Genomic DNA, 18,590 nt, shown 5'->3' on the forward strand with positions numbered 1-18,590 from the left:
TCTCCAGGAAGAAGTTGTGGTCCCTGCTGAGGGAGAGGTCAGGACCCCAGGAGCAGTGAGCCATGCCCTGCTGTGATACCCAACTCTTCCACGTCCCAGCATGGGTGAGTGGGTCAGGGCTGGTGCAGAGGGGCTCACTCACCCCACTCACCACCACAGTGGCACCCAACAGAGGTATAAACCTTGCCACCACAATCCTGCAGCCTTTGGCAATAAAATTTGGATGTCCAGGACAGTGCAAAGTCCCCAGCATAGCAACATTTTCCCCAACTGGGGACACAAAAAGCTTTGTAGAGGTGTACAGCACTTTTCTTCACAGGGATGCAGGCAAAGGTTGTCCCTCCCCCCCGGACCTGCACACTCTGAGGCAGGGTGGGCTGGTCCAGCACTCACATGGGTTCCTTTTGAATCTGCTCCTGCCCGGCCACTGCCAGGGGTGGGCATGCTGCAGGCAGGGGGTGACTGTGGGGGGTGCAATCCCCTGCCACCACTAGGAAGGGGCAGGTTGGAGGCTGGTGGCCTCCCTTCAAGCTGCGGAGTGCAGGCTTCTGTTTACTTTGCATCCCACACCAGTGCCCACTCGTCCCAGCACACCAAGCACTCACTCTCCCGAAGCACTGGCCTTGCTGCCAGAGCCAAACACTTGTTGCTTGGGCTTTCCTCACACTCACCGGCTCAGCCTGCTCCATGTCCACCTCCACCTTTCCTCCTCATGGTTACCTTCATCTCTTTCTCTTCCTTAACCGCCCCATCTGTCTTCCTCTCCTCCTCACAGCCTCCCAACACCATGAGTCTCTTGGTGGCTCCAGGGATTTTGATGGGCTGGGGCACAATGTACTCTATGGGGAAAAAGGGTGACTGTATCCTGCCAGCAGCATTCCCCTCCGTGCTCCTATGAAGCCAAATTTGAGAAGTCTTTGTAGCTCTGGCTCCCTTGCTATCCACTCAAATATGCCTGGGGGGAAAGAAGATGTAATCTTTACTGGTGTTTCATATCCAGCACTGGAGCTGTTTTAAACACACATGCTGCTGATTCCCTGCTGGCTAAAAAGGATTTCCTGCCATTACTGAGCAGAGCTTGAAATCAATTTTGTTCGCTTTCCCTCCTGTGTTCCTGGCTTGGCTGAGCTGTGTTGCCAAGGCTCCAATGTGCCTGGGGAACAGGAAAGGGCATGGCACAGCTTGTGTCTCATGGGCAAGTGTGGTGTCTGAGCAAGAAAAAAGTGGTTATCTGAAGTATCTCCTTTATGAGTGGTTTAGAACAGAGCAATGGTGGGGGAAGATTAAACATGGGCATTTATTTCCCAAATGGATAGCACAGGTGTGCAGGTTGGAGGGTGAGGCATCCCATGACAGAGGGTGAGGCTCTCTGCAACAGTCCTGTTTGAGGTGGGAGAGCAAGACAACCACTCTGTGCCCTCCCAGAGAGGCATTTCCAAGAGCTGGAAAGTTGCTGGTTTAATTTTTAAGAGAAAGGCAAGGAGGGAAAGGCCCAAAAGACCCTCCCAGGGAATGCCTGATTACGAGGCACGAACCCTCGGAGTATCGAGGGGCCCTTTATTTTCAGCCTAGGCATCTCGCAGGGAAAAATCCTCCCTTGGGCTGTCCCGGAGGAGCATCCTCTCGCCAGAAGCTCCCGCCGGGCTGATTTCAGCAAGCCCGAGCCAGGGCTGGCCCCGTCCCCAGGTGCCCCCGGGGTGCCCCCCCTCCTCTCACCGTCTCCGGGGCTCGTTGCCCGCTCGCCTCCCCCCGCCTGGACCCTCGCCCTTGCATCCCGGCGAGGGATGCTCGGGAGCAAGGGGGATCGCTGAGAGGGGCACGGCCGGGGCGGGGGCGGCGGCGGGGGCGGTGCGGTGCGGTGCGGGCGGCGCCGCCCGGCACATATAAGCGCGGCGCGGCGCGGCGGGGCCCCGGCGCCGGTGCTGCTGCCGGTACCGTCCTTCGCCGCCGGCTTCCTCCGGGCTGCCCGTCCATCTATCCACCCCTCCGTCCGTCCTTCCCCCTCTCCATCCCCGCCCGCTTTGTTTTTCTCGCCGTCCGCGGGCTCGGGCCCCCCACGCCGCTGCCACCCTGAAGTTTCTGGCGGTGCTGCTGGCGGCGGGCATGCTGGCTTTCCTGGGGGCCATCATCTGCATCATCGCCAGCGTCCACCCGGCCGGCACCGCCGCGCCCGCCGCCGCCGCTGACAATGACTCGGCCGCCGCCGCCCTCCTGCCCGCCGCCGACAAGGGGCTGGGAGCGCTGCACGGCCCCGCCGAGGCTCTGGCCAGCGCCGGGCCGCGCCTGCCGGGGGGGCCGCCGCTCTTCAGCCGCTTCGTCTGCACCCCGCTGAGCACCGAGTGCCCCGCCACCGGCACCGGCCCCGCCGCCGGCCCCGAGGAGCTGCTGGCGCTGCGGAGCGCGGCGGCCCAGCTGCGCCGCACGGCGCTGGAGCAGAAGGAGCGGATCCGCATGGACCAGGAGACCATCCGGGAGCTCACCGGCAAGCTCAGCCGCTGCGAGGGCGGCCTGCGGAGCCCCCCCGCCGCCGCCGCGCCCCCCGCCGCCGCCGGGCTCCGCGCCGCCCCGCGCCCCGGCACCATGGGCCACCCCCCCGACGAGCCGCCCGCCGTGCGGGAGCTGGAGGAGGCTGTCCGCACCCTCCAGGACCGCATCGACCGGATAGAGGTGCGAGGGATGCTCCCGCGGTGTTGGGAGGGACGGTCCCAGGGGAAGACGCTCCTGGGGATTTGGGAAGGATGCTCCCAGGGGATGATGCTCCTGGGGCGATGCTCCCACATGTACCATTCCCCAGGCATGCAGCCACACACACCCCGAACCAGCTCATCCCTCTCATGAGGCTTCAGGAAGGTTGTCTGTGCCCTGCTCTTCCCTGAGGTTTCTGCTCAGGAGCAAGGGGCTTGCCCTCAGCCCACGTCTCTTCCCTCTGCACAGGGTTAGTCCCAAGGGGCCAGGGCTGCTCTGCTTTCCCCCCTGTCTGCACCCAGGTAGGGCACTTTGCTTGCCCCATAGCACCTGCAAGGACTCCTCCAGAGCAGGTTGGCAGCTCAGGGCCAGACTCTGCCCTTTAGCAGAAAGGTAAATCCCATCTGATGCCATCGCAGTTATGAATGGGACTGCTCACAAAGTGGAGTGCAGTGCAGAGCCCAGCACCTCTTCCCCATATAGTCCATGGGAGCCGGAGGGAGAAGGGTGCAGCTGCAGTCACTTGCTGTGCCCATCCCTGCGGCATTGGGCTGTTGGCATTTCGGATGCAGACCCCTGATCCCCACTCTGTAGTGGCTGTGCAATGTGTGCCCAGCAGGCTCAGCCCTGGCCCGTCCACAAGCCATTGGCACTAAAGGCTCTACCGTGACATCTGTGATGGGGCACATCATGGAGGGCATGTGAGTGTTGATTTATTTGGGCTCAGCAGACCCCTGAGCTCTGCTAGGTGTCAGAGCCACCTTCAAGAAGCCTCCTGTGAGTCCTCAGCCTTCTCATCTTCCTGTTCAGTTCCCTGTTGCCCTCTCCACTCCTCCATGGAGTGTGGAGCTGGGAGTGGGGCAGCATCCCATGGAGTCCCTCTCCTCAGCTTTGGGCTTCTGCCTCTCTCGCTATAGCCACATGCACGCAGTGGCAGCAGGCAATGGGTGGGGAAATTCTGAGCCACTAAGGTCACAGGCTGGATGAGGTTGGGAGAGAGTGTTATTGTAATGGATGGAGATACGAACAGGGATAGAAAGACAGCGAAAGACAAACACATGCATGCAAGATGGAAATGAGCTGGAGACTAGAGGAAGCACCTGTGAGCTGCCAGGGTAACTCACACACAGGCACAAGAGGAAACACAGAGGCATGCCAGGCATGTGCAGGGAGATGGGAATGTGCAGCCTGTCTGAGCATGTTGCCCAGAGCCAAATGCAGCCAAAGGGAGGGACAGAGCCACCACAAAACCCCCCCTGCAACCCCCAAAAAATGATTTCCCAAGAGTGGGATAGTGCTACTGGTGTGCTTACCCAGGAACAAAGGGGAGAAAATAAGTCCCTGCACACATATACCTGTGTGTTTTTGAGGACCGGGTGATGCATGGCGGAATGGTACCCAGCACATCAGTTTGTATCTTGGGAACCATCAGACCTTTAGCTGTTCTCCAACCATCCTCTCCCCCTCCTCCAAGAGGAAGCACCATCTCTGAGCTGCCTTGGTCCCTGTCCTGGGTTTTCTGATGATGGCGGGAGGTTTGGGGTGGAGGAGGGTGATGCTCACAAGGGTCGGAGCAGGCTCTTCTCCCCCAGGGAACCTGAAGCAATGCTGGGACGAGGTTCATGCACATACTGATGAGGAAGCCAAGTGGCACGTGGCCAAAAATGTTCTTTTTTTGTGCTGCCGGGAGCCTGAGGGTCCTAAGCATACTTCGCAGGGGAGACACAGCACCCCGCGGCTCAGTGAGCCCTGCCGGATGAGGAACTAGGGCAGCGTGTCACAAGTGGGCTGGACCTCAGCTGCCCTGGCTCCTGCCTGGTATGTGCCACCTGTGTGAATCACACCCCTGGGAGGGATGGCCACAGCCCAGCCGGCCAAGCCCTGGGGTCACACCTCAGCCATCCAGTGATGGTTGCCTGTGCCTTCCCTCCCTGGATTGCCTCCCCCTGCCCCAGGAGCAGGCACCTAAAGCTTCGTGGTGGGGTACCTGCACACCTCTGTCCCACATGGCTGCAGCTGTCAGCCCTGGGAGCCTTCCTGGGGTACCCCATGACATGGGAGGCACCCCCAGCCCCCACAGCTATCTTGGATTCTGGCAGTGATCACCCCAAAAGGTGACCTGGATGGGGACAGTCCCGGGGTGGCTCCCAGTGTGCTGGAGGCTCTGTGAAACCCATTGGGGAGGAGAGAAAATGCTGCAAAGTCTGTGGTGGCCTAATCTCAGGAGAGGGATGACACAAAATGCCATGTGCTGCCTTGGGAAGGCTGCATCCCAAGGCATCTCCAGGTAAGATTGCCAGCAGGGATTACTGCTGGAGGCTTTGGAGTTGGTACTGAGAGGAGGGGGTAGGTAGAAGATTGCTGTTCTAATCCAGGCACTCTCAGCTCTGTCTGTAGGGCATAACAAGATTTATTCATGCACTGCAAAACCTATTAAGACGTTTGTTTCTTAATTTTGTCAGCATGGCAGCAAGACTTCCCAGGGGAGGATTCAGGGAGGGACCCCACAGTCTCGCTCTTTGTCCCCTGCCATTTCAGCAGGGATGGGCTTGCATTGTCACAACACTGACATGGGGACTTCTTCCCTCACCTCTTCCCAACCCTCTACAAGGATTGTTGTCCTTTCCTCATGCACAGTAGCCTAGTTAGGCTTTTTTGTCTTGGTTTTGAGGGTTCCCCCCTTCTCTCAGCATGTGCTCATGTCTGTATGCTTGAGTGCATCTTGGAATACAGAGCCAGGGGGCTCAGATGGTCCTTTTCCATACTTCTAGTTATTGCTGCAAATGGAAACAGAGCATGGAGGAAATCACCTTGGCTTTCTAGGCTGTGCCCAGATGCAGGTGCTCCCTTTCTTCCCATCATCCCTTGCAGGAGATGGAGCAGGAGAGGAGACAGACTGGTGGGCTCTGTGGAGAACCTGGCAGAACTGTAACAGCCTGTTTGCTCCTCAGCCAGCATGTGGCTGTGCCGGTGTGACTGGTGACCTGGCTGCTGGCAGGAAACCCTTGGCTATGAGAATGGGAATGGTAGTGACCTAGCTGCCTTCCTTCTGTCTCCATCTCCAGCAGTGTGGGGATGGAAATCCCCAAATTCTGATAGTCCCAGGCCCTGAGCAAGGTTTAAGGGGAGCAGGATCAGTGGTGAGCTCTTCCCTTGTTAGGAGGAAGGAGAGGCTGATGCATCCCTGCTTGTCTTCTACCCCATGCACTCCTTCTTGGGGTTTAATGAACCCCAAGGATTTGCTCGGGTCCAAAAAGGTGGCAGGGTCCAATAAAGAGTGGTGCAGCAAGTGTGCCATCCTGCAGCAGTGAGCATCCCGGGGTGGCAGGCACAGAGGAGTTTTGTGCAGCCTGGAAGAATTCCTGGGTCCAAGGAACAGAATGGGGCTGCTGTGTTCGTGCACCCAGGTGACCATCACGATCCCTGGGATGTGCTGAGGCAGCATCCCGTGGTCCTGCCTGCCCTGTCCCAGCAGCTAAGGTGGGCACTTGTGTGCTGGTGGCCGAGGGGGAGCAGCAGATTTGCTGGTGCATTAGTAAATGAGGCTCTGATCTCCTTATGTAAATCAAAGTGCATTTGCCGACTGAGGGCTACAACCCCAGCGAGCACACGCCAACGGGGCTGCCGCAGACCCCCAACCCCACCTCCCCCTCCCCAGCCCCCGGCAGCCGTTGACATTTGAAGTGATTAATATTACCTGGCATCTTTCAATCTTTTTTGCCCGTTCTAGTGGCCAAAAAGCATCAAACGAGCCTCCCCCGCACCCGCTGCCCACTCCCCTGCTGCCTGCGCAGCAGCAGATGGGGAGCCGGGTGCCTGCCGAACAGCCGGGGAGAAGGCGCTCCCCCCTTCTCGTCCCCCCCAAGGCTACTGGTAAATAACAGCTGCACATCTACCATTAATAATTTTACAAATAATTTGGTTTGGGAGAAAGATGCTTGAGCGGCAGCTTGGAGATGAGGAGGATGGTTTAGGGGATGCAGCCCACCTTTGCACCAAGGGGATCACCCGGCACATCTCAGCTGCATGGGGTAGAATGGGGTCCAGTCTCCTGTCCAGCCATGGTCTGGCTGTGGGGGTGGGAATGGTGTCCACTGGGATGGCCCTGAAACTCTGCCAGATGAGGCTACTGGCTACATTCCTTTCCAGAAGGAATAGGGGGTCAGCAATGGTTCAGTTGGCCGTGTGGATCTGTCTGTCCATGCACTGGCTGCCATGCTGGAGTGGCCAGCAAGATCTAGAGAGAGGGCTGAAAGGGGAAAAACTCAGGGAAAAGGGAAGAAATTGAGCAAGAAGGGAGAGATAGCATGTGTGTGCACAGAGGGGAGCATCAAGAGGAGACGCTCCAAAGCCAAATAAGTGAAAAGGCCATAGGGAGAAAAGTTACAGAAGGAAGAAAATAGCAGCAGGGAGAAAAGCAGGAGGAAGAGGGAGGTAAAAAAAGCACTCAGTCACTACTGAATAATGTAGGGCAGGCTACTGGGGGCTAGTGAGAGTGACAAAAGCTCCCAGCCTTTTCTTTTTTCGTCATTAACAGATGGAGCCGTGCATGAAGCAGGGACGTAGGCTCCAAACCCGCAGCTCGAGCAACCAAAGCGTGCAGCAGACAGGAGCGTACCAGCCTCCGCTGTAGCCGGGTGGCCTGAAAGGATGAGGAAAGCTCTTGCAGCCCGTGCGATGTGGACACAGAGGCAAAGGCAACCCCATCCCACCTCTGCCAACCCAGGCAGCTCTGCTTGGGTACAAATGCAGGCATCCACCAGTGGGAACTGTCCCTGCCAGGAGGATGAGAATTAACCATTTCACTCACCTTTCCTTCCCTCCTGCCAGCCCTCCCCTGCCTTTCATCCTGCCTCACCAGCAGATCCCCAAGTCTTCTCCAAAAAAAAAAAAAAAAGGCGAAAGACCTAAAGCCCCTTCCCCATTGGCTAATCCCTCCCTGTTTTACAGGGACTAAAGGTAGGATGCCCTTTGCCAGGCACCTTTCCCTTCCCAGAGAGGTTCTGCTCTCTGCAAGAGCATCCTTAGTGCTGCTGGAGCAAGCCGGCAGCGAGAGCTGGCGTTTGGTCAGGGCTGACAGATGTCCCCTGCACAGCCTCTCTTCCCATGCTGGGATTTGCTTCTCTGGATTGGTTTTCCTCACAGAACCTGTGGGTTTGCCCCAACAGACCCTGCTGGCACCTCTTGCAGACCCTGGGACATCACAGCCTCCCTTTTATTTGTAGCCTGAGTACATTGCAGCCCAGTGCAGGTACATTTGTGCTCACACCAACACCATGCTCTTGCTTTTCCTCCCCCTGCAGTTCCCATCCACCAAGGCTGTATCCTGCCCAGCCAAACCTGGCTTTCCTCCAGCCTCTCATCTCAGTTGTTCATGATGGATAGCAGAGATTGGGGGTGAAATGGGCAGGCATTCCCCCCTTCAGCTTTGTGTGCATGATTATCAGGTCCTGTTCAGTTTGGAAAAGCAGGATGTAGGGAAGAAGAAAAAGCTAGAAGCCATAACCACAGCTGAGCGTGCTGACCTCCTCCAGGCCAGCTCTGAGGCCGTGGGGAGGCTGTTCATACCAACAGGAATGGCATCCCCCCATGTCCCTCCAGTGTAAGCCACGTGAATATCCAGGGCTGAAGAAGCTGTGCAGAACTCTCGGTGCTGGAGCACCCAAGGCAGCTCCAGCACCTTTGGGAAGGTCTGGAAACAACAGAGAAGGGGGTCACCATCTTTCTGAACCCGTGGCAGAGAGACTAATGTCCCAAGGACATGGGGAAAGGAGAGGGCTCCTATTTACAGAGAAACCCCACAAACATGGCAAAGGGTCACCTTCTCCCTTCCAGCCTGATTTTCTTCCAGCTAGGATAGAGTCTTCTGGTAAGGTAGGATCTGGGGTCTTTGCAGAGTGTAGCAGCAGCTGGGAGCATATTCACCAGGTGCCATGTTAGAATTGCCACGGGAAGAGTTTTGGTCTGGGTGTTAACCCTGATGAGACAAGACATGCTTGATGTGCCCAGGTGATGGGTCATGTCTTGAGAACAGACACACACAACAGACTCACCACTGGTCCCACTTCTCCATGGCATCCACAAGGCCTGGGAGAGGCTGGCTTACAGAGAGCTACCTGCCCAACCTGGGCACGTGCACACACCCCCGCATGCCAGCTGAGCTGAGCTAAGAGGATTACAGCCCCATTAAGTGATGTTAATGTGCCCGACATAGGTAAGCAGCCTCACGAGCAGAGCAGCAGGGGTGGAAGTTCCAAGGTCCTTCCCACATTGTTCCCTCATCGTGAGAGGCTGCCTGCCGGAGCAGAGCCAAGGGATGACCCAAACATCCCATCCTTGCTCTGTTTCTGAAGCAGCAGAAAGTCATTAAGAGCAGCCAAGCTTCATTTTGCAGTAATGATCTCAATGGGGCTCTGAGAGGGGAGGTACAAAGTCAGCTGGAGGCTCTTGGAGGAGACCCCAGTGCGGATATGGGACTGTCATCTCAGCACTCCCTGTAGTGCTGCAGGCTGGGCATGTCCTTATTTAACCTCTTACAGTGACACCTCCCTGAATTTTCTCTTTTCTCCCTCCTTTCCCCTCTGTCGTGGCTGCCGCTGAGTGCAGCAGGAGCTGCCAGCCCGCACCAATGGATCAGCACCCACTGCCCCGGCATTTGCTCGCGATGCCCTCCACACCAAGATGGAGCAGCTGGAGGAACAGCTCCTCTCCAAGATCCTGACCCTGCAGAAGGAGCGCCAGGCCGCAAACACTGACCACAGCCAGCAGCAGCACAACATCGAGAAGGAGCTGAACTCCCTCCAGAACCGGGTGACGGAGCTGGAGCACAGTAAGTCCTGTTCGATGGGGATGGAGGTGGGGCAAGGGGGTCCCTAGCCCAAAGTGTATCACCAGGAGAACCCCAGCACAGGTCACCCTCCACAGGTGCTGACCCTTCTCTCTCCTCCCCATCCTTGGCACGTAGGACCGCTGGGTTACAGCCCTCCTGATGCCTTCAAGGTGACCATCCCGGTGCAGAACAACTACATGTATGCCCGCATGAAGAAGAGCCTGCCGGAGCTCTACGCCTTCACCATCTGCATGTGGCTGAAGTCCAAGGCCCTGGCAGGGCTCGGCACCCCTTTCTCCTACTCTGTCCCAAGCCAAGCCAATGAGATTGTGCTGTTGGAGTGGGGCACTAACCCCCTGGAGCTGCTCATCAATGACAAGGTCAGCTGGGTTGCGGGAGGGGCAGGAGAAAAGTCCCTGCTCTCATGTTCCCTGTTTCAACCCACACTGGTATGGGGGAGCTGGGAGGAAGGGCCCAGGCGTATGGGGAGAGGGAGGAGAGTGGGGAGGATGGCTCACTGAGGTGGGTTTTGAGAGGCAGAAGCAGCACAATGGGACGTCTGTAGGTTTTGGGTTGTCACCGCCATGGGAGTGCGCCACTTGCTTTGTGAGGGGCTGGGGAGACACTGGGGTCCCCCCGCAGTCCCACTTGCTCTTCCCCGGAAGGTTGCCCAGCTGCCGCTGAGCCTGAAGGACAAGGCCTGGCACCACATCTGCGTGGCGTGGACCACCCGGGATGGCAAGTGGTCGGCATACCAGGATGGTGAACAGCGGGGCACCGGCGAGAACCTGGCCTCCTGGCATGCCATCAAGCCCCAGGGTGTCATCATCCTGGGCCAGGAGCAGGTATGTACCAGCTCGACACCGAGAACTGCCAGTTAGCATTGCTCTGGTGGGAAGCTGGCTGGGGGGAAAAGCCCCCAAATGGGGCAAAGGCAGGGGGTGGTGTGGGCACGAGTGCTCAGCGTGGCATGTTGGCTCTCCTGCCTGCTCATCTGACCTCCAGCCTGGCCACGTGCACTCATTGTCTCCTCTTCCCTCTCCCTATTCCTCTGGCCTCTACTTGCTCCCTGTCTTATCTTCTTTCATCTCCTCCACACATCCATCCCCTCCCCTCCTTGCCACCAAGCATCAAGCTCTGCTTCTCTCCAAACTTTTCCCTCTCCCTCTTGCCCTTTTTGCCCACTGGGTGCATGTTCCTCCTCTTGTGCTCATCCCTGTCCAATCACCTCTCCTGCTCTTTCCCAGGACACTCTGGGGGGCCGCTTTGATGCCACGCAGGCTTTCGTGGGGGAGCTGGCGCAGTTCAGCGTGTGGGACCACATGCTGGCACCAGTGGAGATCCTGGGCTTGGCCAACTGCACCTCTCACCTCCAAGGGAATGTGATTCAGTGGGACGACCAGGCGGTGGAAGTCTTTGGAGGTGCCAGCAAGGCAGGCTTTGCTGCATGTGAGGAAGGGAAGAAGGCATGAGTGGCGCCGAGCCCTCTCCCCAGCACCGAGGAACCCAGTGGCAACCACAAAGCAGGGAGCCCCTTTCTCCCCTCTCAGACCAGTAAGCCTTGTCAGGGTGATGCTTGAGCCCCCACACTGGTGTCCCAGGAGAGAGAGGGGACCCTGCAAGCCTCCCTGTTACCCCTGTGCTGGTGGTGTGGCTTGTCCCCACCCCTGGCACAAGCCTGCTCCTGGGTCTCATCTTGCCCTGCTTCTGTTTTGAGTGGATATTGCTGTACCTGCAGGTGTCCCTGGTACAGCGAGGGTCCTCACCTTGTCAGCCCCAACAGGGAATGGGAAGGAGAACTCTGTCTATCCCAAGTGCAGTCCAGCCGCAGTGGGATGCCAGGGTGCAGGCACTCCCTGAATATATCCCCTTTCCTTATTTATTTCTAGCAACCCCACTGTCTGGTTTTACGAGCCCGAATTCTAGGATCTCCCCTCCAGTCCCATCCCCTCTTCTGCTGCCCTGGTTTTTCAAGCATCACCCCAGGGAAGCCAAGGGAGAATAGCAGGGAGCCAGTGGGCAGTACTCACCATTCTGCACCCCTTCCCCTGCCTCTGCTGCCTGTTTGGGCAGGGCTGCCTGAGGGGAGCCAGGCTTTTGAGGCAGTTGGAAAAGAGCATTCCCCACTCTCTTCCAGTTGGGTGGTTGGTCGGCCACCAAGGGAATGGGGGAAATGGGGCAAAGCATGTCCTCCAGTGCAGGCCAAGGGGGAAGGAGTGCAGCACTGCCATCGAAGGGAGTGAAAGCAAGGAAAAAGGAGATGGAGGATGGTGGTGGTCAGAGGAGCCCTGCCACCCATCCCCCAGTCTTTTGGTTACCGGATCAGGTTGCTGCCCTTGGTTTCACCCAGGCCCCATCCTTTAGCTGCTCCTGGCCAGGAACAGGGCTGCCACTGGCCTTGGAACTGGGAGGGTGATGGGGTGGGCTGGTGTTTCCCCTGTGGAGTGCCTGAGAATACTGTTTCCGTGCTGCGTGGTCACCAACATTTCAATATGTGTGTGTGTGTATGTGCACATGTGTGTGTGTCTGGGGTGGGGTGGGGGGGTTATTTCAGGGCTCTCATGGTTGCTCAATGCAGTGTCCAGCTTGCAGTGCTCCCCCCTTACCCCAAGTCCCACTTTGTGCTTTGGGCAACAGCCACCCCCGCCCCTGGGGGAGGCGAAGCTGGCAGGAGGGACAGCCCTGCCACCCAGCATTCCCCCCAGGTAGGGTCTCTGCCAGCGCTGGGGTGGCTCAGCCTGCTGGGGAGGACGTGGCAGGGATGGGGTGCAGCCTTTGTGCCAAGTGGGAACACTGTGACCTTTGTGCACCCTGACGAGCTGCCCCTCTTCCTCGCTGGCTTGTGCGCTTTCTCTAATGCACGTTCATGACGGGGCCCCTGACGCGCACCTGTGGTGGGACATTTCTTTTGTAAAGCTGATCGTGAACAATAAACGTGATGTTTTCTGTTCGAGCCTCCCACGGGGTGCGAGGTCGCTGCGGGGGTGGAGGGGACTGACCAGCCCAAGCCAAGGTGTCCTCCCCTGGGATGATTAGGGTTGCATCCCTGAAGGGAGATGGCTGGGCCCATTGCTGGCATTACAGAAATATCATTGCAAGGGTCTGGTATCATTGCTCCAGAGGGGCAGGGAGATGGTGTCACAGTTTGGGTACTTCTCATCTACCACACTGCAGAGCAGCATGGGGTACAGGCTGCTGCTGGTGCGGTATGAGGTCTGGGGGAAGCACCTCTCCACAGAGGAGGAGCCCCCATCTCAACAACAGGAAGCAGAAACCAGTGAGAAATCATGGCCTCTAGGTCAGAACGTGGTGTCAAGGAGCTCATGTCAAGTATAAATCTAATTAAGTACTAGTAATGAGTTTCTGACCTAGCTAGGCACAAGATGGTTCAGGCACGGCCCTTGGAGCTCCTGTTGTAGAGCAGCTCGTGACCAGGTCTGAATGGTGCTTTTGCCCTTCAGTAGGTCCTGCCCCTCCTGGGAAAAGCACAATCTCACCTGTATTCTGGGAAAAAAAGCACAAAGCTAGAAGGCCCAGTATTCCCTAAGGCCCTGAGCCAGAACCGACCCCACCAGCTCCCACTTCTGGAGGGTATTTAATGCCATAAAACAAAGTCTGGTGCTCTCACCTTCACCACATCTCCACAAAGCTGAGGGTTTGTTTTGAAGAAAAAGTATGTACTTCAGCTGGAGCATAGGCTCAAGGGCTTTGCTGAGCTTGAGGCTCACCCCCACATCACTAAGAGGAGGGGGTTCAACAGGTGACAGGTATCTGCTTGTGCTCCCAAATAACAGCAGCATAATTAGGAAGGGCAACACTTTTTAGAGGAGAAAATGTCAAGAAACATTGTTGGGGTCACAAACTTAGGAGGAGGTGAAATGAGAGGACTGGTCTGGAAAACTCTCCTATTAAAACTGCAGAAGCCCTGAGAGAGGGCTCTTGGGGCTGCTGGCCAAGGCAGGAGAGATGCACGAGGATGAACAGGGATGGAAACAACCTGGCCACTGATGTAGGCTATTGGCATAAATCTTGTCTCCTCCGCAGCCCAGAAACCCAGCCTATGCTGAAACTGCGTGTAAACGCTCTTCAGAAAAGCAGAAAAAAGGGGGCACCAGGAGATGCTTGAGCAGGGCCTTCTGTGCTGCCCTCTTTGTCCCTGCCAAGTGGCGCTGGCATGATTCCAGCCCAAGCCATGTACCTGAGACGTGTGGATCTGTCACTTCTGGAACAGGAGAAATGGGGGAGCCCGGCAGCACAGCTTCTGCAGGGAGACCTCCTCTCCCAGAGAGGTTCACAGCCAGCTGGGCAGACCAGGGGGCACGCAGGAAAACTTGACAGAATTTTCCCAGACCTTTTAAAAGCTTCCAGCAAATGCCTCTGCATAAGGCTCTTCAGGAAACAAAGGCATTTGGGAGAGATTAGAAACTGGTTGGGAAACCCAAAATCAAGAGCAGAAATAAATATTTGATTTCCATCCTGCCCTGGCTCTCTGCAGGAAGCAACGTCTGCTTCTCACCCATCTCAGGAGGAGGAGAGCAAGATTGAGACCATTTCTTTTCAGTAAGCTGAGTCTTGCAAGAGCAGCAAACCTGCAGCAGGGCTTTAAAGGTAGAGGAGATGACAAATCAATGGCGTTGCTGGCTGGAAGGAGTAATTACAATGACTTAACACATATTGCTTGCTTCTAAATTAACCAGGAGCACTCAGGAGAAGCCCCACATTCTCTAAGGGCAGCTGGCTTGAAAACAGTGCATCGCACTCAGAAGAGATGAGGAACAACAATATCACCCTTGGGAGGCTGGGTATAGAGGGGAATTTTAAAAAATGGTGTGAAGAAGGTTTTGTGGTTGTGGTGGGTGCTTCAGCTGGGTTGCTGTGTTGTGTCTGGATATCCAGAATGGGGGGGAAGAAGGGACTCAAGAGGTGGGCAATGCAGAGGCAGGGGCACCGTTGGGCTGTAGCAGTTCAGCAGGAGCTGTCACAAGAGGAGATGGTGTGGGAGACAGGTTGGTGCGATGGATACCACCTGTGTGCCCTCCTCTCCCTGCCCAGGGGCTGTTAACATGCTTCGAGGAGTGGAGAGGGACTGCCATTTTCCTTCCTAATCTGCAGGACTCACAGCTGCAGGGCTTTCTGCAAGCCAAGGGCTTAGCCAGACTCAAACATACCCCCCCCACATCCTCCAAGGGTTTTGTCCAGCAGCAAAGAAGACCAAATCAAACATGGCAGTGGGAAACCTTCAGGCCTGATGACTGTTAACTAAAGTGCTGAAATTCTTGAACCCCTCCAGCCCCTGCCCGTATTTCCAGAGGGCACCACTGGCCATGCAGGCTCTGCCTTCCCGGGGACATGGACAGTCCTGGGACCTGCCCGCATTGCAGCGGGCTTTGGGAAGCTCCTGTGCTCCCCAACACCTACAACCTGAGCTTTGGGTTTGCATGTCACAACTCCCTGCAGTGTGTCAGCCTCCTGGTCCCTCAAATGAGGTCAAGCCAGCCCATGCTTGTCCCCAGGAGGTGACTTCCGAAGTCCCCATTTACCCGCTCTGCCCTAGTGATGGGGCGCTGCCTTAATTGCATCCTTGCGCTTCTCTGTCCTGCTGGGAGCCTCCTCTGCTCCCTCCCAGAGCCAGGAAGGCTCATTAAGACTCGTGCAGCACTTGCATAGGGAATGTGCCATGATTCCAGAGCATCTGTCACAGGAACAGCCCCCGCACGGCTGTTAGTGCTGAGGCAACAGACCTTACTAGCAGTAGCTGTTGTTACTAGAGGTAGTAGCTGTGGGATCATATGAGGGTACTGCATTTCCCAGCAGACCAAGGGATCCAGCTGTCCCAGAGCAAGTTGCCACATCCTCCAGAGCAGAGGGTTGAGCTGCTTTTGTCTGCCTCCAATTCCTGATCATCAGCATCCCCATCTCTGCTTTCCCTCAGCTCAACACAACATGGTGGGGCTCTGATGCCAGTGAAATGTGGCTTCAGCATCTCCACAGGGCCTCCTGAGTGCTCCTCCTGCCTCCAGCAAGCTGCATCTATACCACCCCGCAGGGTGGTATACAGCTGCAGGGTGGACCTCAGTGTGTCCCAAGTCCCCAGCCTGGGCCCTCTGATACTACCCAAGGCAGTGTGGAGCAGTGCCCAGTCCCTGGGCTGTGTCTGACAGGCTGGACAGCAATCACCAGGCCCCTACTTTATCACAGGGATGTTGGGGAAGTCCCAAAACATGGCCTGAAGCAGGTAAGAAAAGAAAGAAGAGAAAGAAAAGAAAGAAAAGAAAGAAACAAAAGAAAGAAAAGAAAGAAAGAGAGGAAAGAGAAGAAAGAAAAGGAGAAGAGAGGTGCTTTCACCTGATGAAGAGTCAACCTGCTGTCTGGTCAATAAAGATGGCTAAAAGAAAGCATGAGGCAATATATATGTTATATATATGTGTGTATTTTGCAGTTGGTGCTTGCATTTCTGTGCTCAGCTAAGGAGTACAATGCACCCTCATGTCAGAAGGCAAATGGCACTTTGTTTTAATGCTTAATGCTTTCAGCAGCCACAGTGAAGTACAAAGGGCTGAAAGAGTTACCATCTGTGAGTAGTGGCAAATAAGGAAGGACCAGCCAGAGCACAGCAATGATTCCAGCTCCTTACAGATCCAGAGGGGTGAATTGGACCCTTGCTCTGGACTTGCTTTCACCTACAGTAGGGCACCTGGTTGCTTGATATGGAAACTAAAGACCAGTACCTGTTACCTGTGTTGGCCCAATAAGACTCTGACTGGCTTGCAGTGTGGTATAGAGGCAGCCTGCACTTGAGGGTGCAGAAACCAACCCAAGTGCTCACATTTTGCTAAGCCACAGTAGATGGAGACAAGCCAGCAGGATGCTCTCCTTCCTCAGGAGGCATCTCTGCCTTGCAGCCTGACCATTATCACCCACCACAATCACAAAACCCACATTGTTCCTATCTTTGACTTCTGGGGTTGGCCATTTTCCCTTAGCTTCTCACCTAGGAGCTGCTGCTGAACAATCATCACAACCAGTCCCAGCATTCCCTGAGGGAAACACCCCCTGGGGTCACATTGATCGGAACCAAAGCACATTAGTTGAACCCAGAACTGCGTAGGCACGCATGCTGCCCTCCTGCCCCACGCATAGGGGCATAGGCACACAAACACACCAGCTCGCACTGACTTGCTGCTTGGTAGTAAAAGTGGGTGAACTACGCAAGGATTAAAGCATTAAAACACAGCAAGAATACGATGTTTGAAAGAGCCGTGTCCCTGGAGAGATTAGAGTAGCTGCCTGGAGATAAAGCAATGATGATGGAAAGATCTACTTCCTCGCAGAGATTCTACTCCTAATTATCTCGTCTGAAAAGAAAAAATGATGATCTCCCAGCTTTTATCTGCCTCTTGACAATTTTAGCTCTGCGCCTGCCTCGTTGGAAGAGGCCGATGCTTGCTGAAAGGAAGAAGGGGAAGGAATCAGCCCAGGGGGCAGGAGCAGTAGGAGAATGAGGGGCACAGGAGGTAGAGCTTCATTTCTGTCACTGCCTGCAGCGGCGGCAAAGGGAAAGATGAATGATCACTGCAGTGTTGTCTTTCCAAGCCCAAAGGCATCTCTGCTGCCTCCAGCACTGGTCTGTCAGGCAAAGGACAAGCAGGAGATAGGATTCACTGCTTCACGAGCAAAAGAGACAACAAGGCCATAGGGCATAGCTCAGTACTACAGTGTGAGAACAAGACTCATGAGCTGGCAGGGGTAGAAGAGTGCCCAGCTTGTTCCTCCCCTGCTCTTTTCCTTCTCAGACAGCAGAAAGCAATTCTTTCAGCAGACAGCCAGCAGTGAGGACATTTCAAACAAACACCAGCCAGAAGGACCATGTGAAAGATCAGGCCCATGAGCCACTCTGTGAGACAAGGATGGGCACTGATGGAAGCCCAGGTGTCACATCCAGCATCTGAGGCTTTTCATAGAAGTCTTTCCCCTCGATATTACCCTGAAGCTTGCTGCTTCTCCACCTCTATTAATTTCAGATTAATTCAATGCTAGACCCCCAGGAAACTGTTTAAGCCCTGGCTTAGAGGTAATTGGTGTTTGGCTAGCAGGGTGGAGGGCAACAGAGGTTTCCCAGCAAGCCAAGAGGCAAGGTAAACGTGAAAGCAAAGAGACATTACAAGCTCAAAGGCCATGGAGGGCAGGAGGGGGGCTACTGTTATAGGAACTGCTTGAAAACTCATGATCCATCCTCACAGCACCGCTTTCTCCTTCTGTACAGTCATACTGACATGCAAACGTGGGCGATTGCCTCTCCCACACAATGAGAACTGTGTCCAGATCTGGGCCCCTCAATTCTGGAAGGTTCTGGAGCGGATCCAAAAAAGAGCAACAAAGCTGATGAAGGGTCTGGAGCACAAGTCTTATGAGGAGCGGCTGAGTGAGCTGGGGCTGTTTAGCCTGGAGAGAAGGAGGCTCATGGTGATCTTATCACTCTGTACAACCACCTGAAAGCAGGTTGTAGTCAGGTGGGGGTAGTTTCTTCTCCCAGGCAACTAGGGACAGGACAAGAGGACATAGCCAGGGGAGGTTCAGTGTGGACACCGGGAAGAAATCCTTCACAGAAAGGCTGATCAGACATTGGAAGAGGCTGCCCAGAGAGGTGGTGGAGTCACCGTCCCTGGAGGTGTTTAAGGAAAGACTGAATGCAGCACTGAGTGCCATGGTCTACTCATCATTGACACGGTGGGTTGGTCACGGGTTGGACTTGATGATCTCAGAGGTCTTTTCCAACCTAATTGATTCTGTGATTCTATGATTAAAAAAACCAAACCAAAACCCATGAATTGCCCCAAATCGCTCCTTGTTCTTACAGTTATCCTTGTTGTTAAAAAAAAAAAAAAAAAAAAAAAAAAAAAAAAAAAAGGTAGAACTGGGCCCCAAAGGGGTTTTTAGGCAGAACAATACTAAGTTGCCGGATACCGGGTGCTGGGGCGGGGACTCGGCTCAGGCGCCTCGTGGCCACCCCAGAGCCGCTGCGCCCCAAGGCCCCGCGCGGCGCCCGCCAGCGCAGGCCGCCAATCAGGCGCGCCGG

General features: G+C 55.7%; 1 protein-coding gene across 1 annotated transcript; it reads left to right on the forward strand.

Annotated features, from left to right (window-relative positions):
- Positions 1-1,898: 1,898 nt before the first annotated feature.
- Positions 1,899-12,467, forward strand: NPTXR (neuronal pentraxin receptor). Its single transcript, XM_051784232.1, has 5 exons — positions 1,899-2,667; positions 9,292-9,514; positions 9,650-9,894; positions 10,180-10,359; positions 10,762-12,467. The coding sequence occupies exons 1-5, from the start codon at positions 2,104-2,106 to the stop codon at positions 10,984-10,986; spliced, it is 1,437 nt and encodes a 478-aa protein (XP_051640192.1). The 5' UTR covers positions 1,899-2,103; the 3' UTR covers positions 10,987-12,467.
- The last annotated feature ends 6,123 nt before the right edge of the window (positions 12,468-18,590 follow it).

Source organism: Manacus candei, unplaced genomic scaffold, assembly GCF_025592945.1.
Source record: "Manacus candei isolate 608988 ecotype Guabito, Panama unplaced genomic scaffold, ASM2559294v1 h1tg000018l, whole genome shotgun sequence".
Lineage (NCBI taxonomy): Eukaryota > Metazoa > Chordata > Aves > Passeriformes > Pipridae > Manacus > Manacus candei.

Excerpts from the sequence above, each read along its gene's own strand:
- NPTXR (XM_051784232.1), top strand. The coding sequence starts at position 2,104 with ATGCTGGCTTTCCTGGGGGCCATCATCTGCATCATCGCCAGCGTCCAC. Across the intron at positions 9,895-10,179 it reads AGCTGCTCATCAATGACAAG|GTTGCCCAGCTGCCGCTGAG; the intron begins GTCAGCTGGGTT and ends CTTCCCCGGAAG. Across the intron at positions 10,360-10,761 it reads TCATCCTGGGCCAGGAGCAG|GACACTCTGGGGGGCCGCTT; the intron begins GTATGTACCAGC and ends GCTCTTTCCCAG.